This window comes from Hydra viridissima, unplaced genomic scaffold (genome assembly GCF_058129835.1).
Source record: "Hydra viridissima isolate aposymbiotic clone 2 unplaced genomic scaffold, HvirCarnegie_v1 scaffold_16, whole genome shotgun sequence".
In the NCBI taxonomy this organism is placed as follows: domain Eukaryota; kingdom Metazoa; phylum Cnidaria; class Hydrozoa; order Anthoathecata; family Hydridae; genus Hydra; species Hydra viridissima.
Window position 1 is genome coordinate 8651699 of NW_028324315.1, and position 27456 is coordinate 8679154.

Below are 27456 nucleotides of genomic sequence, written 5' to 3' on the forward strand. Positions count from 1 at the left end.
ATGTATAAGAACAAAAATTTTGGGAACATTTTTAACAGCGATGAACCGCTTTTATTAACAAGCATAAAAGAAAAGGATACTCAATATATAAGAAGTCAGGCTGCTTCTTCCATGCTAAATCGAAGTAGTGAAATTAGGAATCAAAAGCAAATGAGTAGTTCAGTAATCGAAGAAGAGCATGAAATTTCCAAAATGGCCAATCATGTGGTAGAAGAATCATATAGGTTTATGTTCATTTATAACTTTTACACCTATTAAATTAAGCAATCTGTATTTCAATTTTTTAAAATTGCTGATAAATCTTTATACCCTAAAGTTATAGATTTTAAACCCTTTATATCCTAAAGTTATAGATTATTTTATAGGAATATATATGTGTATTAGGGTTATGATGTTTTTCAAAATTAAAAGCCTGTGATGGTAAACGATTTACTTTTAGTTATAATTTTCAAAAATGACTTTTACTTGGTTTAGTTGTGAAAAAATTGGGAAAAAACCGCATATAATGAGGTGTTAAAATATATAGAATTGTCATACGAATATTCATTTGTTTACAATTCATCTATTACAAAACTGTAAACATTGTGTACAGTTTATCAGAAAGGTTTTTAATTTCTAAATTACTATTTATAAGCTTGCCATTAAAGTATTTATCATTTTTACAATTTCTGTGAAGCTCTTCTATTAGCTAGACAGTTCACTTGGTAACTTTGTAAATCACTTGGTAATTTGAGCAAAGAATATCAAGCACTGATCCAGTGGGTGGAAAAACATCTTAAGGTCTTGAAACACTTCAATTTGAAGAAAGCAGTATGCAGCTAATTGTATGAGTCCTCTGTATAGTACTGATTTGATTTCATTGAGACCATTTTCCTTCCTCATAGAAATTATATGCTTCACAGAGTTCAAAAAGAAACTGGAAATTGTCCATTCATCCTGAGTTTTCACACATTGATATCTTTTCTTTGCCAAAGTAACTTTTTTATACGATGGGACTGCTTTTTGTAGTTGTTGTTAAATTGTGGACCCATTTTTCTAGCTGATTCTACTGCTGATTTTGGTTGCTTACTATTAAGAGATATGTTTGTTTAACGTTGAAAATATAATACATTCAATAAGAAGTAAGAATTAAATTAAAAGTATTACATAATGGTAGGTATCATGAACCAAATCATTTGGATGCGGGAGGTTTTTATATGACCAAAGCAAAATAACTCCAAAATACTGAAATACAGGCAAAAGTTCATTAAAGGCATTTTTTGAAAAAAGTTAAAAAGTCATAACCCTAATATATATATATATATATATATATATATATATATATTGATTGGTTATGTATTATATCAAAATAATACAAAGCCCTTGTGCGTAAAAGAGTGCTCGATATTATAATAATAGAGCAATATATATATATATCTGTTATTTAAATGGAGAAAAGCAACATTTTAATAGTACTTAAAGTTTTGTGCCTTACGGCAATCGTCAGCTATTAATTACAAATTAAAAACGTAAAAAACCGTTTAAAAACGAATCAAATTTACGGTAGAACGAATTCTGACATAATAAGTAAAAAGACGCAATTATTTAGTCTTTTTGTTAGCATGTCGACATTTAGATAATATTTCGCAGTATCAAAAGAGGATAGAAGGAACTTGTTAGCATGTCGACATTTAGATAATATTTCGCTTCTTTTGTTGAGAAGGTTGTTTTCTTTATACGATAAAATTTCAAACTTCTCGTGAAGGCAAAGGTTACAGGTCTTGGTTTCAGTGTTGGAAGGTTTGCATCACTTTACAATTCTCCACTTTATTATAGGTGTGATAGCTTTTTCTTTGAATTTCCAAATTTCCTTTGAAAGTTCGGTATCATTCTCATACCTGACCGTATTAAAAGATTTTACATGGTTAGCATATCTTAGCTTAAACGGTGTCTCGCTAATGCCAAAATAAACTTTTTCTTTGAGTTCAAGATTTTCGGAACTCACGATAGCTTTATAAGCGATATTGCTTAACAAACATTGATTGTTTAAAGGACACGCAGTTTTGTTGGTACAGTTGCAGGTGTTTTTTGGTATGCTTCTTTGGTCTTGTAAAATTTTGTGATTATGCGAATTAATGATGGATTTTACGTTTTGCATACAGCTATAACTTACCTTGATCGAATTTCTATTGAAAATTTTGTGCAATCTATGATTTACCGGGAAGTGAAGGTCAACCAATGCAAGTAAACAGTTTCCTATTTTTGTTTCCATGTTTTGACTGAATGGAGGGTTAAACCTTATAATGTTTCGCTTGCGTTTTTTATTTTTAGTCGTGGCAACTTGATGTTGATAACTAAGTTTACATTTATAGCCTGCTTCTATCCTCTTTTGATACTGAAGACTAAATAATTGCGTCTTTTTACTTATTACGTCAGAATTCGTTCTACCGTAAATTTGATTCGTTTTTAAACGTTTTTTTACGTTTTTAATTTGTAATTAATAGCTGACGATTGCTGTAAGGCACGAAACTTTAAGTACTATTAAAATGTTGTTTTTCTCCATTTAAATAACAGATATATATATATATATATATATATATATATATATATATATATATATATATATATATATATATATATATATGTGTGTTTTGCATTTTGCAACATATTCAATTACTTTTAAAAATTTGGTTTCTTGAAGTGGCGAAGTATTTTCATCATACAAGTGTGAATCTCTGCCCTTGGAATACAAATGTGTAAAACACCCTGGAGATATTGTTGAAGGAGGAACATTAGCTGTAAGGTGTTTCAAAAAATATTAAATTGATAATTGTTTAAATTTGTTAATGATCTGCATTTCCTACATTAACCTTCATATCTGGCTCAAACCTGTCACCATGTTGCCATGGTAGAGAGATGGATAAAGTAATAACAAGTTGTAGTTAATAACACATCTTCCAGGTTAACAGATTCCACAGATTCTTTTATTAAGTCTTATTTCATGTAAAGGAGAGGATGAATAGTAATTTTTTAAACAACCAGTTATTGGTTTATGACATTCTTTTCTTCAACAATTCAACAATTAGCCTTGTTTTAACTTAGCCTAGTTTTCTGCTCCCAAAGTTTGTGCTTGTATGAGCTATCATAGATGTTTTTTCACCAAACAAGTTGTAAAATAATTTAAGATCCTCACAAATAATCCATTAGTGCTCATAATTTTTGGGTAACTAAAAGTCTTATGTGATCATATTCCTCTTTGAGATGCATAGTGACCAATAGGAATTGCACCAAATAAGTTGTGGTTTTGGAGTACTAGGCAACTTAAATTCTTCTTTAAACTATCTATATAGAGCTGCCATTCATTTGGGTTATGGTTTGATTCAATTGATTACGTTCAAAAGTCCTGCTAGATGTTACTTTTGAACAAAATGATTGTCTGTTGCAAAGAAGGCTACTTTAAACCTTTTTGTAGGAAATTTTTGATTTTAAGCCAAAAAATAGTTCTGAGTTTTCTCTTGATAAGACCAAATATCTTAATAAGTCATGAAGCTCTCCCTGAGCAAACCTTTTAGGCACTGTCATCTATGCACCTACAAAATCTGCATCTTTACCTTTTTCAATAATCTCCTCTGATTTATCATTTTCATTTTCTTCTAATGAAGGAAACTGTGTGAAAACAGGTATGAGTATTTGATATGAATGGGGCACTGGGTAAATTGCTGAATTAAGATAATGCGTAGTTTTTTTTGCCTTCACCATATATGGTTGGAATGCCAAATGCTATTTTATTTCAAGTTCCTTTGTCTATCAGCATAAATTTTCCACACATAGCTTGCAAACTTTAAGTGGAACCAACAATTTTTCCTGATCAATAATTTTAAGCTGAACATAATCCTTGCATTTTCTCTTTAACATCTAATAAATATAAAAAATGAATATGGCAGCTTTAACAACAATCCAATGAATAACTTTTGATTTGTAATTGAACAATTTAATCTTTGAATATTTCATCCCAATCCCAAAAAATTATTCAGAAAAAGTAGTTCCTAAAATTTCTTTCTTTATAAACCCTTGTTAATTTGAAATAGTTTCTTTTTTTTTAAGAAACTCAATTTAAATTTGTTTTTTCTATTTTCCCTCAGGCACAAGCATTGCCAAAAGCTTGGTACAATTTATCATCAACATTACCAGATGAAGTACTCCTCAAAGGTGCGTTTTCTATGAATAATGGGGGTGGGGGGTGCATAATTAAAATTCAAATATCTCAAACAGATATAAAAGTTACATTTAAAATTTGTTTCCTAAAAAAAAAAAAAAAAAAAGATTATGTCCAGTCTGCATTTTTGTTTGATGACCCCAAGACTCTATGATCTATATCCAATTTGTTGCAAAATTTTAGCTTACCAAACTCCCTTATATATTCTCTGTTCTAAACATCCTTAACACTTTTTAATTCCCTAAGCTTGAGGGATATTTGGTGGGCTTTGAAGTCTTACTTAAGTCATGATAGATATTTTTGTCCGTCCAAACAGTAACTAACTTTAAGCAATGAGCTAAAGTCAATATAAGGCTTAAGTACTCAATGTTTGGATGATGTTTGTGGATGAATGGTAAAGTCTTTTCTGTGAGTTTTTTACAGTTTAATTTGGCTGTTTATGGGCTCAGCATTATTTTAAATAAAAATGATTTTAGTATGCCCTGCTCAGAAAGTAAAAATCAGATGAATCTCTTTGTTGCACAATATCTTTGCATGTTGTATTTGTAGCATTTTCAGACAACTATCAAGAAAAAAAAATGTTTATCCAAATTGACAGATGAAAAGTTGTAAGATTTAAAAACCTCATTCATGAGTTTGCCGATCTTGTTAACTTTTGTTTGCAATGTTTTTGTGTATTTAAATGTTATTTTGGCTTGGGATGCTTATTTTTGAAAGTTGCTGGTGTTAAATATGATTCTGCAAGCTGTTCTTTTGAGTAAATAATGGTTTTAAAAATTTTCTTTTTTTTTTCTTTCAAAGTTTTTCTTTCAAATTTGAATTTTTTCGCAATTAATTTTAAAAATGTTTTCAAAAACCTCTCTCAATGCAGGTGTTTACTTATTTTTCAACCATTAATCATCAAACATTAAAGATGTTATAAAACATTAGGTGTTTCTATGCAAACATGTTGATATTTTTATGTCTTTGGATTGCAAAGCAATTTTATATTTTGTGTTATTGTTTACACTTGAACAATTAGTGCAAACTTTTAAAAAGTTTATAAAAGTCCTGTTATCATTTTTCTTTAAACAAAATACTCTGTCTTGAAAAGTTCCAAGCTTTTAAATAAAAACTTTTTTTGTTTTTAGGAAAATTAAGTGATCTTCAAGTTGAAGGGATACTATTTGCAGTTAGTGTTTTTTAAAATGTTTTAGAGTAATGTACAATTGCAAAATAAAAATATGGAATAAAACTTTTAAAATGATCAATCTGCATTTGTCTATCCTATACTTTTTGATTATTTTTTCTTTCTTAAAGATCAAAGCAAACCAATTTCATTTTAGTTTTTTTTTTTTTTTTTTTTTTTTTTTTTTGTAGTGTCAACGTCATCATCTCATTCTTCCTGATGGTAATCGTGCAGGATTTTTCTTAGGTGATGGTACAGGTGTTGGAAAAGGAAGACAGGTCAGTGATTTATATTTAAAAGTAAAATCATCTGTAAATTGATGAGAAAACATGTTTAAATAAGGAAAACACAAAAAAAATGAGTCCCTTTGCTGAAATTTATTGTTGTTTTTTTTCATTTTACTGATAGCTTAGAATAATTCCATATCAACTCAGTAAATATTTTAAACTTTTTATCCAATTTTGGTACAATTGTTGAAGTTTGGGCTCCTGCTTCAAAGTGTTTCTTAAGATATTTAAAATATAAATATGATCTGATTTACTGTTCAAGGCTAAATTACACTATAGCTTAAAAAATGAATTTCATAAAATCCATAGACGTCTATTAAGTCTAGACTTAACCATCCAAAAGTTATGCACTTAGAGTCGATTTGTTTTTCAACATTTATTAACAATTGCTTTTGTAATTAGCATTTCAACAATAAGGCAGCTGCAAAAAGAATAAAGATAATTTTAGCAAACAATATTATTTAGTTTTAGATTAAAAAAAAAGAAAGTATACAAGAGTTTAATAAGCTGAATCATAATCTATTATATTGTTAAATTAGTAAACATTTGGATAGCAAATGCTATGTAATTTCATATAATTGCTGTATAACTTCATATAGAAATGCTGTATAACTTCTTATGTAAATGGAAAGACTGCACTAAAAAAGTATGGAAAAAAGCATTATGAAAAGCAACTAGAGTTAGTTCATCAGTTTTGTAACAATGACAAGTACAGAAATTGAGGTTTTGTAATTTTGCTTTCTCAGACCAAAAATCAATTCCTTGAATTTTTCAATTTTACCAAAAAAGTATGGTTAAACAGCCTTATTAAGGCAATATGGAGTTGCTCTTTAGGAAAACTTTAAGAATTTTTAAGACTATAGGAAAAATTAAGACTAAGAAAAAGGTTTATTTTTCATCTATGTAATTCTTAAATTGTGCAGATTGCTGGAATGATATTTGACAACTTTTGCAGAGGAAGAAAAAAGCATATTTGGTTTAGCATTTCTGGTGATCTTCGACATGATGCACAAAGGTAGATTTTGGTAGCTTTACAAATATTTAAATAATAGTGATGATGATAATCATGCTGATCTTGATCATTGTATTAATGACTTTTAGGGATTTAAATGACATTGGTTGCTATGTTACCATTATTGATGGTTGCCAACAGTTAGACAAAGGGCAGAAGTAAGAATAGAATTTATACATATAGTTTATGGAAATTTATAGATTTAATTTTGAAGTAAAAAGAAAAATTCTTTTAGATCAATTTTTTTTCAGAGCATTTGGTTTAGTCACAGAATACCAAACAGGAGTTTTATTTTCCACCTACTCAACTCTTGTCTCATGTACAAATAAAGGTTTGTATGAATTTATTTAGTTGAAATTTTCTTTACAAGTTTCTCAACTTATGTAAGTTATGCATTTCAAAAAGGCAGCCACTGCAAAATATTATTTGAAATTTGAATCTAAATTATGGAAAGATTGCTATAATTTTTTTTATATTACAAAAGAGTTCTTCATTGTACTCATAGACTTGTAATTAAAGAGTATTTTTTCAAAAAAGTCACATTTTAAAAAGTTGCCTTAGAGTTACTGCTGGTTTCCTTAACGTTCATTACATGTGTCAAAACAGCCAGAAAGGGCCCTATTATTATTCTATGTTAAATTGCATACAAACTTTAGATGGAACTATGTCCTGTGTTGAATATTTAATCAAAGGCAACAAGTCTCAGCATATGCACAAGAGCTGCTTTTTGTTTATCTAAAGTTCAAGACAAAACATTTGATTTACAGTTGGATGTTTTTTTCTTGCATATAGAATAACACTTGAAGGGAAGGGGGGTTGGGTGACACAAGGAAGAAAAGAAAGAAAAAAAAACCATCAGAGGAAAAATATCTTTAAAATATCTTTAGGAAAAAATAAATAAATATAATGAGGGCACGCTGACAAAAGATATAAAGCAGTCACTTTTACCATGCTTGATATTGAAGGTGAGTTAGACTAAGAGTAGATGAGATAAGAAGTTGTTTTATTTCACTGAGACTAGTAATTTTAGACTTAGTTCAGATGGCTTTTCAATACTTTTCACTGGTGCTATTGTTTAAGTTAGTTTGGTCTTGAGGGCCCATTATTATTTATTACTAGCATAATATTTAGAAAGGATCCAAATGAGTTCATCTAATAGTTTGGTACTGTTTCAATCTATTAAAGCTATTTATTTTTAAAAAGTTCATTAAAATATAATTTCAGAATCCATGTAGCCTAAAAATAAATTGATCTAAACATGTTGAACTTTAAAAGAGGTTCCCTTATAAAATAAAAAAGCTTCTAAATTAATTTTATTTGATTTTAGTTTTCTATTGAAAAAAATATTCTGATTAAAAAACAACCTTTTGAAAAAATTTAATTATGCTTAAAAAAAAAAAAATTAGAAATATTTGTTTTAAAGTAAGAAATATTTAGAATTCTCATGTTCTCATTTTATTATTCTGCATTAACAATCAAATATAAGTTTAAAAGTTTCTGAATTGCTGTTTAATATTCTTACTTCAGGCTCTCAAAAGTCCAGTAGACTTGATCAATTGATTACTTGGTGTGGAAAAGATTTTGATGGCTGCCTCATTTTTGATGAATCACACAAAGCAAAGCATTTCATTCCAGTAAACTAATAATACTGATTTTTTATGAAATTTATGAGTTGCTCTATTTTTCTTCAATAATTGTGTATTGAGTATAATTTATCAAATGCTATATATTATCCTGTTCATTTTTTTTAGTTTTTTTTAAGATTTCATATCTAAAGTTTGAGAAATCTCTATTGTTAGAATAAATTTTAATAATTATATGATTATTTTTATAATTATATGATTATTAATTATTATTATTATAATAGCTTTATTAATGATTATTAATTATTATTATAATAGCTTAATTGATGATTTTCATTTGACATGATTTTTTAAAATCTAAAAATAAATTCATATTTCGTAGGGAAAAGAAAATTCAAGTACTAAAATTGCTGTTGCTGTAACAACAATACAGAGGTAAAAAAAATATATGATATATTTATTTTCTTGGTGAAGTATTTACATTTACTTAATGCTTTTTTTTTTTTTTTTTTTTGTAGGTTGCTTCCATCAGCACGGGTTGTTTATTGCAGTGCAACTGGTGTCACTGACCTCAAAAACATGGTTCAAAATTTTATTTTATTTCTTTTTTTGGAAATGTAAATAAAACTTATTTTTCAACAAGATAAATTTAAACTAAGTTTTCCAAGTAAAATTTTTGTTTTCTCTCAGCTGACTTTATAAATCTTCTTTGAATTGCTCCAAGTTCTTGTTTGCCAAGGAACATCTTTTATCTCAAATAAGAAACTTCTCCTTTATCTTCTGGCAATTGTAACTTGTCTGTTTGTCAGATCTTATTTACAATATAAATGCAATTACTGCACCTTAGTTACCTAGTGTTTGTAGGCAATTAAACTAGAATTTCATTTGTTTAAATGCTTTTGTTTTAAATAATGAGATTGTCTTTAAATATTGTTTGAGTTTTATCGAGCACATATAAATTTTTTACTGATTGGAATTCAGTCATTGTATTTACAACTTTAGCATAACACTCTTGCATATATTTTTTTAATTCTAAACCCATGCACTAAAGAGACAACAACCTATGTAGAAAGTTTAATTGTTTTAGTGCCACCTGAACTTAACCATGTAGTTTACACATTTTAATTGTAGTATTATGATAATGATAGATAGATAATGATAGTATTTATGGCTCATCAAAAGTCACAAATACTATCATTATTGACTTAAGAATGCAAATTTGAATGCATTAAAGTTTTCAAATAAGCATTGTTACAGTATTTTCATACTAACTGGCACCACTTGATGGATTTTGAATTTGTAATAATTAGAAATAAATACAAATTTTTTAAAAAAAGTTTGTATTTATTTGTGATTATTTATAAAATCTTTTTGTTTATCTGACCTTTTTTTTAAATATATATAAAATTTTGGTTTTATATTTTTATGTAAAGATTTAGTTCTTATAAATGTAACTAAAGAAAATATCAAATAAATATGAGACCTTATTTTTAACATATTTTTAATAAAAAAGTATTTATTGTTATTATCATTTTGTTTGTTATTACTATTGATAGCTAAAACAATTATTTTTAGGCTTTCATGGAAAGACTTGGATTTTGGGGAACTGGAACAACTTTCAATGATTTTGAAAGTTTCCATCGCTCTCTAACTGCCAGGGGATTAGGTAAATGCTTGGCATTGTGTTGTTTTTCACTGATGCTGTCTAATTAACTCTTTTTTTTTTTTTTTTTCTAATTTTTTATTTTCAATAATAAATTAATCTTTCTTTATCCTCCCTGTTCACTAATTTCCTTAAAATATCTTGAGATTTTTAAAGAACTTATTAAAAGTAATATTCTCATTCTGCTATAACATATTTAAGAGTAAAGTTAGGAGGCTTATGGTGTCTGCCACACAGAAGGAAGTTTATACAGTTAAAAACACCATAATTATGTCTTATTATTGTATTTGATAAATTATTAATTATAATCTTAATTACAACATTAATTTAATATGTAAACTGACTGAGCTCAAAAATACACAGTTTGATGCTTCATTTTTATTATTTTTTATTATTTTTAAATAATCAAAATTCAAACTACAGACACAGGTTGTTCCATGAAAAAAATTTTCACAAGACTTTGAATAATGCAACTGTTTGTATTTTTATCTTGACTCATTGTAACACTTTCTTGTAGCATAAATTAAAGTGCAAGTATGTAGTATCAGAAATTTAAAGCTGTGTTTTATGTAATTTGTAGTTTTAAAAAAATTGTAAAAAATTTACCCCTCAAATAACTGTGTAGTAAAATGTTTAAACTATTAGTTATTATTATTTATTATTTACTATTATTATTTTAGTTATTTTTCAATATGAATTAGGAGCTTTAGAAATGCTATCTATGGAAATGAAAGCAGCTGGGATGTATCTTTCTCGCGGACTGTCATATCAAGATGCAGAGGTAGGCCTAATTGTGTCTGGAATTCCTTTAATTTTTCTGTATTTTAATTGGACTTTAAAAATATAAAAACCCTTTAAATTAATAAATTTTATATGAAGTTTATATAGTAGGTATGTGTGCAAAATTTTAAAACTATTCAGCTATTTAATTATTTTACGTCATTGTAAAGAGCTTTAAATCAGTATAACGATGGTGAAAATTTTACAAAAAACTTATGGTTCCACTAGAAGTTATGCCCATTTAAGTGACAAAAATTCATTATAAGGAATGCTTAAGAAAACTGCAACCAACTTAAAAACTTAGCATTCCGCTTACAGTGGTTTTATAATAGAACTTCATTGTTTAGTTTTTAGCGCATTACTTTGCCTTGATTATATTTTTATTCAATTAATAACAGAATATTTAACTAATAACAGTTTTTGTGTGTGTGTTTGTGTGTAAATCATGTTTTGAATACTTTAAAAAAATCACCAATATTTTAAATAAAGTTTCATTTTTCTAAAAAAACAATTTTTTAATGAATAAAAAAGTCAAGTATACAAAATATTCATAATCTTGAATCCCCCCCCCCCCCCCCAACCTCTACAACTGAAGAATGTTTGGTACCTTTACTGCGTGCAAAAATAGAATATGAGCGTGCCATTATTTTTAATAAAATTTGGCAGGTACATAGAAAATTGATATATAAAATTGATTAAAAAGTTAGAGAAAAAACCCATCATCCCTTCAATGTCAATTCACTTCCAGAGCAGGAATGAAGTTTTCAATAGCAATGAAATCACTAAAAAAGTTAGTAAGTGCAAAAAAAAAAAAAATTGAAGTAAACTTACAACACTCTACTTTTAAAATATTATCTAAGTCAATATAAAATTCTAAAAAAAAAAAACGAGAAAAATCCATCCTTACGATGCCTACCTCGAGCACGTGGTGAAAAAATGGTCACAGATTTTATCTTTAAAATCGGTGCCGTAAATCACAGATATGCACGTACCTATATATAGGCTAGATAATGAGAAACAACAGCATTATATTTTTTCAGTAACAGATTATTTAAAGTATTTTAAATTTATTTACATAAAAAAAAAAATTATTTAAATTGTATTTGCCTGTGATGGAAAAATCGCCTGAAATTTAATAGTTAATTCTTATTACTTTCGAAGCAGATTAAGAAAAAAATTTTGAAGTGTCTACCTGAAGAAGTTCAAGTTTAAGTAATAGTTATGTGTTGTTGTGTTTGTAAGTGGAATATTTAAAACTCTTAAGATGAAAACAAAGGAGTTACCTTAGCAACTTATTATTTGTAAATGTGCTTTATACAATGTTTTTATTTTATACAATGTTTGTCATTTTCCAGATTGAGAATCTCAATCTGAATTAACTCTCAGGTTGAGATTTATTTAATAAATTTGCGTAATATTTGATATAGGTTTATGGTATTATGCTAATTTATTGATAATTTATTATAAATTGTGCATTTATAACACTTTTTAAATTGTTGGTTCAATGTGACCCATTGGGACCTTCTCTTTTTGTGATCTTCTCTTTTATTTGTTTATAATTTTTTTAACTTTTTTAATTAGTTTCAAACAGTAGAAGCTGTGCTTACAAAAGAGCAAGTTGAAATTTATGACCGAGCAGTTAAAGTTTGGTGAGTTTTTTTATCTATATAAACAACTCATGTTATGTAATTTACATTTATTTCTTATTATTTTCAAATTTTCATTTTGTTGCATTTGTGTGATAAGTTATTTTTACCAGTCAACTATTCCACCATATGTACAACACTCTACCAATGATTCAGCAATTCATTCAATAAATAATAAGCAAAATATTGTGCAGAAATTTATTTCAGATGCTTTTAAACATTTATTTATTTAAGCTAAAGATAAATTCTTATTAGATAAAGTTTATTTAGATATTTAGATAATTAACAAAAGGAATGTACTGTTCTGATCATTTTCTGCTCGTACAACTGCTCTTATTACCTTCCTTTCTAATAATATTTAGATTTGTAATAAATAATTAATTTGTAATAATAATTCTGCTCTAATGTACAACTGTTCTTATTACCTTTCTAAAAATATCCAGACTTGTAATAAATAAGTTTCAAACAGATTTTAAGGTAATTTCTAAGTTACCCTTCTGTACTCTACTCTGATTTATAGTATAAATTGATAAATATTCCTACATAAGTATTGACAAACAATATTATAATGGAAAACCAGTTTTATCTGTTGCACGTTAGATATAAAGAGCAAAGTATATTTTCTTTTAATTGAGATTTATATTATTAGTTAATGTTTAAACTTTATTACTGAAGATTTCTTTTACTCTTACCATAATGAAATTTTTTCAAATGAACTTTTAGTTTTGTTTTTGTAATTTGTTTTACATTCAAAATAAACTTAGGAAAGAGTTGAAGAGAAGTTTGAAAGTTGCTTTAACCCAAGTAGGTGTTTCTAACATAAGAATCTGGACTCAGTATTGGGGGTGTCATCAAAGATTTTTTAAGCAACTATGGTAACTTCTGTTTGTCATTGACTTTGTTATAAATATTATATTCGCTATATTCTGTTTGTTAGATAAGGTTTCAATTAGTTTAACAACCCTTGAAATATGTTCAGTTCATTTAGGTTTTTTTGTAAATGTTTGTTATTATTTTACAACTTAACAATTTTAAACTATTCTTTGGTGTGACTATTTTAAATTAAGATTAACATATTTGTTGGGAAAGATTATGTTTTTAAACTTTTACTGTTCTGTTTGAAACTGCGCTATTGATCTTTTTTTTTTTTTTTTTTTCGTCCTTTTTTGTTTTTGTTGTTCTTTTTCTTTTTCTCTTTACTTCCTAACTTGTCAAATTAATTCTTTCTTTTATTTCTTTATTATTTACATATTATTTTTACAGTGATCACAGCCTAAACAGAGAAAAACATTTTCTTTTAGCATGAGCATGAAGACTTGTGAGATAGTAAAACTGTCAAAACAAGCGTTACTGGAGGGTTACTCAGTTGTCATAGGCTTGCAAACAACAGGAGAGGTGTTTTTTTTTTTTTTTTCATTTTATTTTTTTCATTTTTTTAATCTATATATTTTTCTCTGATCTAGTTTTTTATAAATTTTTATTTAGGCAAGTCTTGATGCTGAGCTTATTGAGAACAACGGTCATGTAGATGGCTTCATGTCATTAACAAAAGAAATATTAAAGCGATTTATTTTGCAAAATTTTCCTGTGGAAAAAGTTACAAAACCAGTGAGGTGTTTTAAATTGTCTCCGTTTTTCTAAAGTCAAAGTCTCTGGAGGTGTTAGATTTAAAATCCATATTTAATAGGGTGAGCTGAGCAAACCTGATGAGTGGTGTTTCAAGGCTAAAAGTCTTCTTCTGAATCATGTAGAAAACATAAATCTTCCAAACAGGTTCATTATTTTTCCTTTTAATATGTGTGTAGGTAGATAGGGGGTTACATCTATTCAGGTTTAATTGTAGCTAATGGTATTCCTTTTTAAAATTAAAAAAGTAATAGTTAAAAAAAGTTAGAAAATTAGTAAAAAAACACAAAAGTTGCTTTAAGTTCTATGTACATGCACTAATTGTCCTGACATTACACTGAAGATGAATTAGTTAAGTGGGAAGAATCTATTTATATTCTGGAAATTTCTGGTGAAAAACTCCAAAGTTAAGTGCAGTGTCAACTTAGTCCTGTAGTCAACTATGTATGTATGTATGTATGTATGTATGTATGTATGTATGTATGTATGTATGTATGTATGTATGTATGTGTGTGTGTATGTATGTATGTATGTATGTATGCTTTTATAACATATATACATATGTTTGTCACCTGACTTATAAGAAACAAATTTTTAAAATTTTTAGTTAATGTTATTTTTAGAATTTTAAAACATATATAAATGTTTTTTAAAAATTTAGTGCTCTTGACACAATTATTGATGAACTTGGTGGACCTCATTATGTCGCAGAGATGACTGGTCGTCATGGTTTTATTGGAAGATATAATAAAAATGACAAATTGTGTTATCATCTTCGTTCAAGTTCCCTTAAATCAACTGAAACTGTTTCTGTCCAGGAGGTGATCTTTGTTGTGAAAGACAGGGTTGCCACTAAATCAGGGAAATCAGCAAAATTCAGATACAATAAGGGAAAATCAGGGGGGCAATAGTTGATTTTGGAAAAAATCAGGGAACTTTTAATTTTTCTTTAATGTTTTAAAATGTTTTCTAATAAAAATTTTCCTTTTCCAGTGTACCAGGGTTAATGTTTAACATTTATAAATAAAATTAATCACATTGCGTAAATTAAAGGAATTCCAGACACAATTAAGCCTACCTCTGCATATTGATATGACAGTCCGCAAGAAAGATACATCCCAGCTGCTTTCATTTCCATAGATAGCATTTCTAAAGCTCCTAATTCATATTGAAAAATAACTAAAATAATAATAATAAATAATAATAATTAAAAGTTTAATATATATATATATTTGTATTTATATTTATATATATATACCCCTTCAGAGTTCAAGTTGATGGGATTCTACTGTAGTTTTTATATTTTTTTCAAAGACCAATTTCATGTGTTGATTGAAGTATTTGATTATTTTTATTTTATTTTTCAAACAAATTGATTGGTTCATTACTCATTGGGGGATTATAGTTTTTGTTTTTTTAGAGATAAAAATGCTCTGGGGTTAATGGAGAAGTTAAGTTTGGGTGTTTAAATGCTGGAAGTATCAGGTGGAGATAAGCAAAATTTTAGCAAAAATCAGGGAAAATCAGGGAGTAAAAAAACAAAATTTTAGCAAAAAATCAGGGAGAAAAAAGCAAAATTTTAGCGAAAAAATCAGGGAAATCAGGGCATTTTGTTCTTTAATAACAGTGGCAACCCTGAAAGAAAAAACGTTTTTTTTTTTAAGTTTAAGATTTTTTTAAAAAAAGTTGCTTTTTATGTGGTGAAACTATCTTTAAACTCTGGTACAACTCAGGTACCTGCAAAACATTTCTTAATTGAAAAGTATTGAAATGATATAGAGCTGTTATAAATGATATGAAAAGTGCTGCCAACTTGCCTAAACTTCAAAGTTAATAAACTGGGTTGTATGATTAGTAATTATTTAATGATTTCTAATCATTAATATTCTATCTTGATAAAAAAATATGTAACAATCAAATACCACCATGGTAATAAAAAATGTTAAATGATAGCTGAGTATTGGTATATACAGTCTTGTGCAAATTAATTGCATCAAAGTTAAAGAAAATAAAAATCCAGGAAATTTTTTTTCTTACTCTAATAAAATAAAAATCTAAATAAAATAGAAACTCATACACTAATATTTTATGTGTCCTCCTAGTGTTGCTATGACTTTCTGCACACGATTCTGCATGGAATCCACCAAATTTTTACAAATGTTTTGGATTTCTGTGTCTTCAAATCAAATCTGAAAGAATAGTAGTGGTAAGCTTAGTTTTAGTTGTGCAGTTTTCGCAGTCTTTTTTTTACAATTGCCCAGAGATTCTCATTTGGAATAAAATCTGGGGAGTTGCCTGGCCATTTAAGTGTTTTAATATTATTTTTTACTATGAATTTCTTGACTTTTATGGAATGTGGCTAAATCTTGCTGTAATATTCCGTTTCCATTTGGAAACACTTTTAACATCTCTGGAATTAAATGTGTTTGCAGGACCTCAATCTAAGTGTCAGAGTTCATCATGCCAGTAACTGGGTAGAGTCTTCCTGATCCAAAAGCAGAGAAACAACCCCAAAACATCCTCTTTTCTGGAAGCTTGTCATATTTTTTTATGTGTCCAGGTTGTATAGGCTCACCATCAGAACAACAAGCCAACTGTGACAAGGCCAGCTTGTACTTCAAAATGTGATTCATCTTGAAATAAAACCTGCAATCAATAGATTTGATATATTCATTAGATCAAACAAGTTAACTTTAATCAAGTCTCTTCAATTTAATATTTTAATTTTTAAAATTGTATGATTATATAAATATAATAAATAAAATAGCTGTAAATTTAACAAATATATTGTCATACCCTTCTCCATTGTTCTTTAGTCCACTTTTTGTATTCCTTTGCCCACAAGAGACACTTCTTCTTCATAAAATCTGTAAGTAATGGTTTTTTAGAAGGTTTTTTGGCAAACCTTCTAACAGCTATCAACCTCCTCCACACAGTACTCAAGCAGACATGGATGTCATGCGAAGCTAAATCATTCATTAGTTAGTCATTTTTCTTTTTTTGGATTTTTGATATTCTCCAGCATCAGATATCGGTCATCTCTCTCTGAGGTCTTTCGTCTTGTCTTAATGGTGATAAGTTGCCTGTTACAATCTAATGCTTCTTAACCCGCTAACTGTAGATTGGTTTACTGAATATGTGGCTATCTACTGTTGAGATTTATTAGAATATTGAAGTAAAGTTAATATTTTTGATCTTTTTCTTTGTGTAGTGTCCATCTTTGTTTATTTATCCTTCTAATCACAGTTAAAATATAGAAAAGAGAATAAAACAAAAAATAAAAAGAAAAAAAATTGTTTGATGCAATTAATTTGCTTAATACTGTAAATAAATTTCTTCTTCACCAATGTGACATAAGTAAACCTTTCTAGTATACTTTTGTGCTGTAAAAACATGTGTTATTCTTTTAGAGGAATGCATTTATGAACGGAGAGAAATTTGTTGCTATTATATCAGATGCAGCCAGCACTGGTAGTGTTTTTGCACTTTAATTTAACATTTGCTCATTACTGTGTTTATTTTGGACTACTTTTTTGGAGTACTCAGTAGCCAATTCAATAAAGTTAACTTTTCTAAAGTTACCAATGCTTAAATGACAGTTTAAGTGCCTTTATTTTGTATAAAATATGTAATAATCTGTTAAATTTTATTTCTGTTTAATGTTTTTTTAATTTACTTTCAGGCATTTCACTTCACTCTGATATACGTGTGAAAAACCAAAGACGGCGCGTGCATATTACTGCTGAACTTCCATGGAGTGCTGATAAAGCAGTACAACAGTTGGGCAGATCTCACCGATCAAATCAAATATTGTAATTTATTTTAATGATCATTATTTTTAGTATTTTTAATGTTATTTTTATTATCTAAGAGAACTCATTACTATTTTTATTTCTCATGAAAATATAAACATATTAAAAAATTCCATTTCTCAATTTTTAGAGGTCCTATTTATAAATTGTTGACATCAAATCTTGGAGGAGAACGAAGATTTGCTTCAGCTGTTGCAAGACGATTGCAATCATTAGGTCACTATTATAATTCAAACAATTAAATTAGACAAGTTAAAATGTATAATGAAAAAGTTTATTTTAAAATGCTTTTAAACTATACCAAATCTTTTATTTCTTTTGGAAACCTGGTTAAACAACCAACAATATTTTGGTAAAGTGTCACTTATTTTAAAAAGATGCTTTTAGGTTCAAAATGCTTCATTTAGAACTAAATACAATTGATAGGTTAAGTTTGCTTTAGAAGTTTTGTTAAATTTTGTTTGATAGGTGCTATAACAAAAGGTGACCGAAGAGCTGCAACAGGTGTAGATCTCTCACAATTTAACTTAGACACCGCATTTGGCAGGCAGACACTTAAAACAATGTATGATGCAATAACTAGGGTAAACCTTTTTGTAAAATAAGTTATTCGAAATTTTCAAACTAAAAATTTACTTTCATGACAGATCTTCATGTAGTTCATATATAATTTTAATTTTTTTAGAATGAACTTTGCCCTGGGGTATCTCTTAAAAGTGTACTAGCAAATATAAATATGGATTGTTCACTGGAGACATTCCACAATATTATGAAAGTATGCTTGCTTTTAAACTGCAGAAGAAAAAAAGACTTTTTATGTTTGTTTTTAATTTCATTTTATTTTTTGAGGTACAAGACTTCTCCTTGTCATAATAAAATTTTTTTCTTTTTCAACAATTTAAATAGTTTTTTAAAAAACTTGTAGTATTAAATTTTCTTTGGGATGCTTTTTTGAAAAAATAGTTAATTTATAGTCTTGTTTATACGACATGGACATAATTGAACAAAATGTAATTGGAGGTGGAGTTGCTGAAAAACATGCAAAAGACTTGGGAAAATTTCTAAATCGCATTCTTGGGTTAGAAGTACAGAAGCAAAATCTTGTAATTTTCACTTTTTTCATACCTTTCTTTCCTTAAACTTTTATTTTTTAAATATTCATTAATTAATGAAAATTATATTTATTAAATATAATTACAGTTATGCACAATTATTTTATTCATATGGCCTGAAAATTTATGTTACAAATATTATCTTGTATTTTTTAATAAAATTTCCCTTTGCCAAATTATAAAACTCAAATTGTTAATATTAAGTTTGAAAGACTTTTTAACATTAAAACAACCTGCAACTTTATAAAAGTTGTTCACTTATTTTTTTTCAGATATTCTCATACTTCTGTCAATGCATGGAAGCAACAACCGCTGTTGCAAAGCGCGAAGGGAGGTTGGAATGTTGTTTAAAATCTTTTATTTTCTATTTGTTTTTAAACAGAAAACTGCATTACAATACATTTGTTTATATATACACGATGTGTGTGTAAATATATATGTATGTGTGTGTCTAAAATAAGATAATTTGGACAAAGAATCTTATATGATTTAATTAGTCACATAAGAAAAGAGGAATTGTTCCACTTGAAGAAAAATCATTGAAAAATAACAGCAGGATACCAGTCCAACTTGTTTGTCGCTATCTGTTCCTGGGGGAATCCATCAAATCCATAAAGTAAATTAAGAAAAAGTAACATGTTTATGGCAAAAGAAATTAAATTTTCCAAATTTATTAACTCAAATCAAACATGCAAAACTGGATCAAGTGCTGAAGACCTTAAAAAATGTGTAAAACTATGATTCTTTGAATGAAGTTTTTGAAATCACAAAAAAAGATGATGGCTTTGTAGTGAGTATAAAAGGTTGTATAATCTTCAGATGAAAAAGCAGAAAAATCAGAAAGCAAAAGTCAGTTATGCAACTGGGAAGGCTGTGAGTACAAAAGCTATACATCCATCAAAAAGAAGAAAAATGTCATTGGAGCCTAATGTAATAGCAGCAGCAACAGCAATCTTGATTTCTGAATCAGAGACAAACACAGAATATCGAGAGTTTGAATATTCTGAAGAACAGTTCATAAGTACAAGCAAAGAATACAACAAAACTAAAACTGCAACCAAATTAGTAACGTCTTCGAAGTTGTCAACCAGAAAAACATTTATCGACAGTTATCTCAATATGGGATTTATGTTCAGACATCTTTACAATCTGAAGAATCTAAAGAATCTGGCAAATTCAGATCCATTTTAAAGAAGCTGTTAAACTTAAAGAAGAAATATAGAGAACATTGCATTTTGAAAAATGGTCACTGCATTTTGATGGTAAATGTATTAAACAGCAAGAATAAGGAGTGTTAGTGTTGAAGAATGAGTAAAGAGAAGTTAAGTTACCAGCATTAGATCTACCAGACAGAAAAAAATATAATGTTGTCAAAGGCATAACATCCATTCTCGATAAATACAATTTATGGAAGAGTATAAAGATGAAGAAGGAATAAGACTATCACTCAGTTTTAAAGGCTTTCTTTTCGAGGAAAAAAAAAGGAAGAACCATAATTCATTGGTTGTTAACACCCTTGACCAAGTTCTTCACCTAGTAAAGGATGAAGAACATGGAGGAAACAACATGTTACCAAGCATTGAATTTTTCCCTCTTTTTCTGGTCAGACTATTGGTTTACTGACCAGATGATTATCAGAAGCTATATAGCACAAGAAAGCTTTAAACTCTGTGAAAAATTTTTGTAGCCAGGAATCATTGAGACTGGAAATACCCAGAACAAATCAGTGTGCAGAGCGGCTAATCAAGTGTCTTTAAGAACTTTTTGATGTCTGTAAAAAGAAAGAGAACCTTCAGCTTAGATTTATTTTCTTTAACAAAACATAACAATTGTATACTCTCCTTTAATTGGAGTAGATACTTCACATTCTTTTTTGTTCTATGCAGTAGCTTTTCGTTCTTATAGAATTGATATTTAAGCTTGTAATCTTATATTTATTTGTTATAGGGTGTGTTACGCTGTAAAAAACAAACTGTTAATGCTTAAAAACTACATAAGTACTCTCCATTTACAAAAATTAGAGTTAAAAATTTTTGATTGTAAAGTTGTTTAATTCTTTATCCATACACGTGGTAAAATCGAATTTTTGGTTTGAGCGTGAATTTTTTCAACAAGGAAATCAAATATATATATATATATATATATATATATATATATATATATATATATATATATATATATATATATATATATATAGGTTTAATGATGGCGTCACTGATATTTGTGGCAACTCGATTGTTAAGAATGGTGAAGCTCAAGTTGTGTTTAAGGAAACTCAAACCAGTGCCTCAATTACTCAGTAAAACTTTTTTTCAAATTTTAATCCATAGTAATTTTTAAAAACTAATTTTTATATAACAACAAGTATATTGTACAATACATAAGTAAAAAATTAATATTTGATACTATTTCATAGGCATGTATTAGTCATGGTTGATCGTGGTGTATCTTTTGAACAAGCTAAAGAAAAGTTTAACAGAAACTCAAATGTAGACTGTGGGTTTTATCGTTCTAAAAGAGATCAATATGGGAAAAAATTGTATTTACTTGCAATACAAAAAGAATTAACTCCACATTTGTTTATGGTTACGAGGTAAATGATACATTTGATCCAAGTTCACACTTGCTTATATTTTTAGTATAAATTGGATCATATACTTGCTTAAATGAATGTATACTTGCTTAAATTTAAGAATACATTCGATCCAAGTTCACACTTGCTAATATTTTTAGTACTGTTTTACGTTTTTCTGTTTTATAGACCAAATACTGGGGTATCTCCCTTTGAAGAGGATAAAAATGATTTGCTGCAGAAATATGAAAAAATCTCTCCGATTGAAGCAGGTAAGGTGGGGGGGGGGGGGGATCTGGTATTTTCAATGATTATGCTAGAAAATGGCTTAAGTTTAGCTAAATATTTTTAAATCAGAATTTAAACGGCTGTTTATAGTTGTTTGCAGAATATTCATTAATATTAAGAACAAATTTTAGAAGAAGGATGGAATGAGCAATTTGAACAAACTAAACATGGCTGTATACATGGAGAGAAATGTAGATACAAAGGAAGTTGTCAAAGTATGACGTGTTTGATAATCATTTGATTTAATCATTTGATCATATGAATCTTAGTTTGTATGAAGTAGAATTTTATTTTTAACATCTCAGTAGGCATTCAAAAATAACACTAACAGAAACAAGCAAGAAAAATTATAAAAAAATGATTAATTTTATTAAAATTATTAATTTTATTAAAGTTATTTTATTGTTTTTTTATGCTGTGCTAATAAAGTTCTGCGGGTTGTTTTTTGTTAATTTTGCGCTATTTTTATTTTGTTTTAATATTAAATTATTCTGTTTAAGTTACCGTAAAAATTTACTGTATAAAAAAAAAAAAAAAATGTACAGTATTAAGTGTGTTATATAACTATCTGTTTTAAAATTTATAAGCATATGTATATATATAAAAATTAAGACGTTCTTACGTTAAATTTTTTTTTTTTTTTTGTAAATATTAAAAATGTTGGTACATTTCACTTGTTTGTTTTGCAGTTGGTTCACGATTAACGGAGATACATCTTCTTACTGGGTGCATCCTGTCTATTTTACCGGCACTAGAAACTGTTGTGGCAAAGTTTGGACATTTTTATCAATTACCGTAAGAACATTTGTCTTTTTGTAGATAAGTATCTCTAAATAGGCTCGCACAAAAGAGCGTAGGATAAAAGAGTGCACACATAAAAGCGTTAAAGAATAAAAAAAATGTGTTAAATGAGATTTTAACGAGAACACTCACTGAGTTTTGATTCAGCTAGTTTTAAAACTTTTCGCAGATCTCTGAACACATTTGTGAGAATTGCAAAGCGGCCAGGCTGATAGCTATTAAATGTACGTTACCCCCGTCACGCATATTTAAGCTTTAACTTGAGCCGGATAGTTATCTAAAAATAAAAAAATGTCTGGTAAATATTTTCTTTTTAATGCATTTTTTTTAATTATGTTTCCAAATTACTTCCTTAAATATGGGATAAGTGATTTGAGATGAGATTAGAAAAACGTCTGAGACTTAAAACAGCAATATACCAGATGAATTATATACAGCTAAAAAGAAACTCTGTCCAGCATAGTTATGTAGCTATATATTTTCATACTACTTATTGTCTTTAGGGGGTCGACGCCCTAATTGACTTTAGCTAAGAAGAGATTATCTTCAATAATTCTTATTCCTAATTATTCCTAATACTAATCATAATTATTCCTAATTAATGATTAATCCAAACAAAAAGTCTGATATTTAAATAAATGTTCAAAAAATAATAACTTTCAGAGACAACAAAAGAATTCATATAAACCAGTATCATACTATTTATATATTTTTATAATTATATTATTACTAAGTATTTATAAATTTTTATAATTGTATTATTACTAAGTATTTATATATTTTTATAACTATATTGTTACTAAGTATTTTTCATTTTGTGCTCTTTTAATTGAGATCATTTTCATTTCGGATTCCATGAACGAGAAAATGTCCACCGTTATGCAAACTCGTTTTGTAGTTGTTTTTCGGTGGAGTGGGTTCATTCAAAGAATTTGATTGCTTTCCATCAACCAATTGACATATATGTAATTTTTTCAATAATTGTTTACAATTGTTTCATTTTTTTAGTCGTGAATATCGTAATTTACGCGTAGTGCGTATGAAATTGGATAACGGCGAACGATTGGTCGGTTTGAGATATCCTGATATTCTCATTCCTGAAGCAGAAAAATTTTTGAAAGAACAGAAATTATTACAGCAAGAAAAAACGGTCTTTTTTTTTTTTTTAAATCAGTTGATTGCATTTTTTTTGGCGTTTTCTTTTTTTTTTTTTTTTTTTTTAATTGAAGTCTTTATAATTTTAGGGAAGAAGCAATCCATTTGTTATTGAAAATGAAACTCCGGTGAACCAAAAGGAAAGATTGAAAGCTTTATCGATTCCAACCACAATCAAAAAGTTCTTCAGAAATTCAAAAGCCGAAACTAGTTCTAAAGACTTCGTAGAAAGTGATTTAAAGAAATCAACCTCGACACCAGGGACGCGTGTAGTGAGTAACTTGAGTGTTGAAAATAGCGCCTTAAAAACTAGTTCAGTCAGTCTCAAGAGAAAACAATCGAATATTTTAAGTTTGTTTAATTCTCAGAGTGTAAAAAAGAAAACTAAAATTGAACGAGTTTGTCCAATATGTTCAAAAGACTTCGAAGGTTTGACCAATCATGACATAAACCAGCACATGGACACATGCTTAATTGAGTAAATAATGGTCATTTAAGCTTGCATTCTGAACCTTTTTTTATCAATTCTTTTTAAAGTTGTAAATGTATGTATTTTTATTCAATTCCCAATATATTTTTTACGCGACTAAAAGTTTTCGATAAACATGTAACATCTCAACTGATTCTGTGTCTACGGAAAGTTGCCACACAATATTGCTAGGTCCTGAGAAGATGTTCTCTGGTAAGGCAGACATGGCAATTTTAAAAATCAACAACTCACTTTTTTGTAACAGTTTTATATCAAAATTATTAGTCAGGAATAGTTACTTTTATATTCCCTTAATAAAAGAATTCTGAGTAAATAAAGTTCTAAATAAAGATGAAAAAGAACAATAACATCGTTTAGCAAAAAAATGATACACCAAATTCGTTTTGTAAAAAAATAATACTACACCAAGTTCGTTTTGCAAAAAAACGATACTAAACCAAGTTCGAAACTGGCTAGTCACACTTTTTATGCACCATTTTAGCAGCAAAGCAGAAACATACACGCTTAGCTTTTGCAAGTCAGTCGAGTTTTGGGTTTAAAATGGTAACGCTCCTGATCGGAAGTAAAATATCGATCTCTTTTTTGGATTGACCTAAGCAAGAAAGTCTACCGTTTGGCACATGGGTTACGCATAAACGACGAGGGAGTTGGTGATAATTTTGTTTAAATTCAGCAAAAATTTTCAAGCTTTTTAAGTTTTGTTGAAAATTGGTTCAGTTTTTTAGTTCGATGAGTTCTTTCGGAGAAATATAGCACCTAAATCAAAGCAGTTTTAAAGATACTTAAATTTTAAATATATTTAGGGCTGATTTACACTGTAATTAAATTCTTCCTCAAAATGTCTTTTTCTAAAGTCAAAAAGTCGTTTTTTAAAATAAACCAGGCTTTTTTGAAGCTCGGCCTTTTAAAAAGTAAAATTGTTAGTTGAAATTTTTTTTAATCGAATTAAATCGGTTTTAATCGAAAAGCAGGTCTGCGAAATGTCTTGAAAAAAAATTACAAGGCTTGTAAGGTATCGCAATTTTCTTCTGAAATCCTGTAAATCTGTATGTTTAAATATAAAAATTATTTTAAATTAGAGTTATTTAAAAGAACTTATACAGAAATTTTTATTTTAATCGTAAAAAATCGAAAAAAAAAACAACCGGTGTCTAGCGTTTATGAATAGGAGTAGAGTTAGCGGTTTTTACTACGAGTGCCATTTTGCTGAATTATTGTGCTATCTTGTGAAATATTCTCGATAATTGAATCGCGTTGTTCACTTGCTCAATTTGAAGTAAGGTAAAAAGAACCCCAAGGCTTTGAGCATCAAAACAGCCGTCAGAAGTTGTTATTAATTTTAGAAATAAGTCTAATACAGGTAAATTAATTCGGAAGCAACGCGCCCGTGATTTTTCTGATTGTTCACCTGGTTTCTTGGGGTCGCAATCAACCGGAGAAAACGCCATCGTCACTGTCAGTTTATATAAGCTTAATGCTCGCAATATTTGCAAATCATCTTGATTATGCCTGTAACTTACTATACCTATATAATTGCTTTGACATGATTATTTTTAAAGGATAGTTACAACTCGTAATACTTTTTATCAGGTATCTCTAAGCTGTAATTTAGTTAGACAATTTTTACTTTGAACACTGTAACGTTTTTAATAATGGGTTAATTTTTCCCCAGGCCTTGGGGAACATTGATAGTTAGAGTAGGTTTATAAAAAATCCGTGTAGTGAGGCTAGTTAAACCAATTCGAAGATTCGACCATAAGAAAAAACCACGATAACTTTTTCAAAAATATATCAAAATTAACTCCAGTTTACCTTTTATCCAGACTTTTTAAAAAGTCCTTCTGTTTGAAAGACTCAGCGTAAAAATAGCTTTGTTTTTTTTTAAAGAATGACATTCAGACTTGAAAAAGTCCAACTTTTTGAACGTAAAAAAAATAAGTTTGTTTTTTTGTAAAAATAAAAATAAAAAAAATACAAATCCAGAATTTGAAAATAATATTTTATTATTTCCTAATAAGTAGAGGGTTCCATGGTGTAATGGTTAGCACTCAAGACTCTGAATCTTGCGATCCGAGTTCAAATCTCGGTGGGACCTTGATATTTTAATTTTATCTTGATTTAAGTCACTGATATTAAATCAAGACTGAGAGATCGTGTTGTTAAAAAAGAATTCATGATCAAGCAGTAAATGTATAAACCAATTTTAAAAAATAATGCTTTACTACTCTCTTGTGCTTATTGGTTTAAATTTTACTTTAAATCTACCGCTTACTTCAGTTGGCTTCCTTTGGATAATGTAACAGAAATCAACAGAAACAATTAACATTTAGTAAAAAATTTAAATGAAATAGTTCTTAAAATTTATTTTCCATAAAAGTATTTCATATGGTGGTTGTTTCTTAATTTTCCACTCAAATGATTCACGTGATCTCTGAAAATCCCCAACTTTAAATTGTGTTGGTGGTTTCATCTTGGTCACATTTAAATATATATATATTTTTTAATTCTAAAATAAAAATTTTAAAACATAAGTTAAAATTATAAAAAAAAACAAACACAATTGTAAGCATTAAATAGCAAACTTTCTATTTGTAAAAGCCATAGGTACACAATCATGCTTCAATTGTATTAAATAGCAAGTGAATTTCAGAACTGAAAAATGTTCAAATGACGGTAAACCATATTTATAAGAGATGTTAATCAAGAGATGACTCTCGCTTTCATTTAAACGGATGCATCAAAAAAAAAAACTGAAAATTTTGGGGAACTGAAAAATGCACTTTTTAAATCGGTGTTATGGCCTTTTTAATTATTGATCCCAATTTCTTTAAAAATGAGCAGGGCCCGCCAGAAATAATTGACGGAACAACAGAACAATTGTTAAAATTTTTCACTCCTAGCGGTCAAAGATAATCATGAAGTATGGTTCCAGCAAAGCTACTGCACACACTGCCAGGACGACGATGGATGTCCTGCGACAAATTGTCTGTAAAAAAAATAATTTAAAAAATGTTAAGTTTGTTTGGCATCCGCGTTCACTGATAAACATCAGTAATATTTCTAAATAAAGTAATACAGATTTTTAAAAAACGCGTTTACAAAAGTAACTTACGTTTTATATTATTCAAGCTCCATAAAAATGATTTATTTTTTTAAACATAAAAGTTTTTAAAAAATGGTTTGCACGACCGCATGGTTCCATGGTGTAATGGTTAGCACTCAAGACTCTGAATCTTGCGATCCGAGTTCAAATCTCGGTGGGACCT

The 27456-nt window shown here is 28.2% G+C and overlaps 1 protein-coding gene and 2 non-coding genes across 3 annotated transcripts; all 3 read left to right on the forward strand.

Moving 5' to 3' along the window:
- On the forward strand, positions 1-24292 carry LOC145191208 (uncharacterized). Its single transcript, XM_090073920.1, has 33 exons — positions 1-224; positions 2681-2777; positions 4122-4188; positions 5326-5366; positions 5555-5641; positions 6574-6665; positions 6752-6820; positions 6914-6993; positions 8190-8296; positions 8628-8680; positions 8764-8827; positions 9821-9911; positions 10610-10689; positions 12270-12337; positions 13099-13209; positions 13636-13729; positions 13820-13942; positions 14022-14107; positions 14622-14781; positions 17371-17431; positions 17643-17772; positions 17903-17988; positions 18241-18356; positions 18458-18547; positions 18747-18875; positions 19157-19218; positions 21082-21183; positions 21301-21477; positions 21646-21728; positions 21876-21959; positions 22434-22539; positions 23554-23695; positions 23790-24292. The coding sequence occupies exons 1-33, from the start codon at positions 1-3 to the stop codon at positions 24180-24182; spliced, it is 3555 nt and encodes a 1184-aa protein (XP_089930046.1). The 3' UTR covers positions 24183-24292.
- Positions 24293-26213: 1921 nt separating this feature from the next.
- Positions 26214-26285, forward strand: Trnaq-cug (transfer RNA glutamine (anticodon CUG)). The gene has a single exon. It is a non-coding gene; the product is annotated as a tRNA-Gln (tRNA).
- A 1099-nt stretch (positions 26286-27384) lies between these two features.
- Positions 27385-27456, forward strand: Trnaq-cug (transfer RNA glutamine (anticodon CUG)). The gene has a single exon. It is a non-coding gene; the product is annotated as a tRNA-Gln (tRNA).

Excerpts from the sequence above, each read along its gene's own strand:
- LOC145191208 (XM_090073920.1), top strand. The coding sequence starts at position 1 with ATGTATAAGAACAAAAATTTTGGGAACATTTTTAACAGCGATGAACCG. Across the intron at positions 6,994-8,189 it reads TGTCTCATGTACAAATAAAG|GCTCTCAAAAGTCCAGTAGA; the intron begins GTTTGTATGAAT and ends TTCTTACTTCAG. Across the intron at positions 13,730-13,819 it reads GCTTGCAAACAACAGGAGAG|GCAAGTCTTGATGCTGAGCT; the intron begins GTGTTTTTTTTT and ends ATTTTTATTTAG.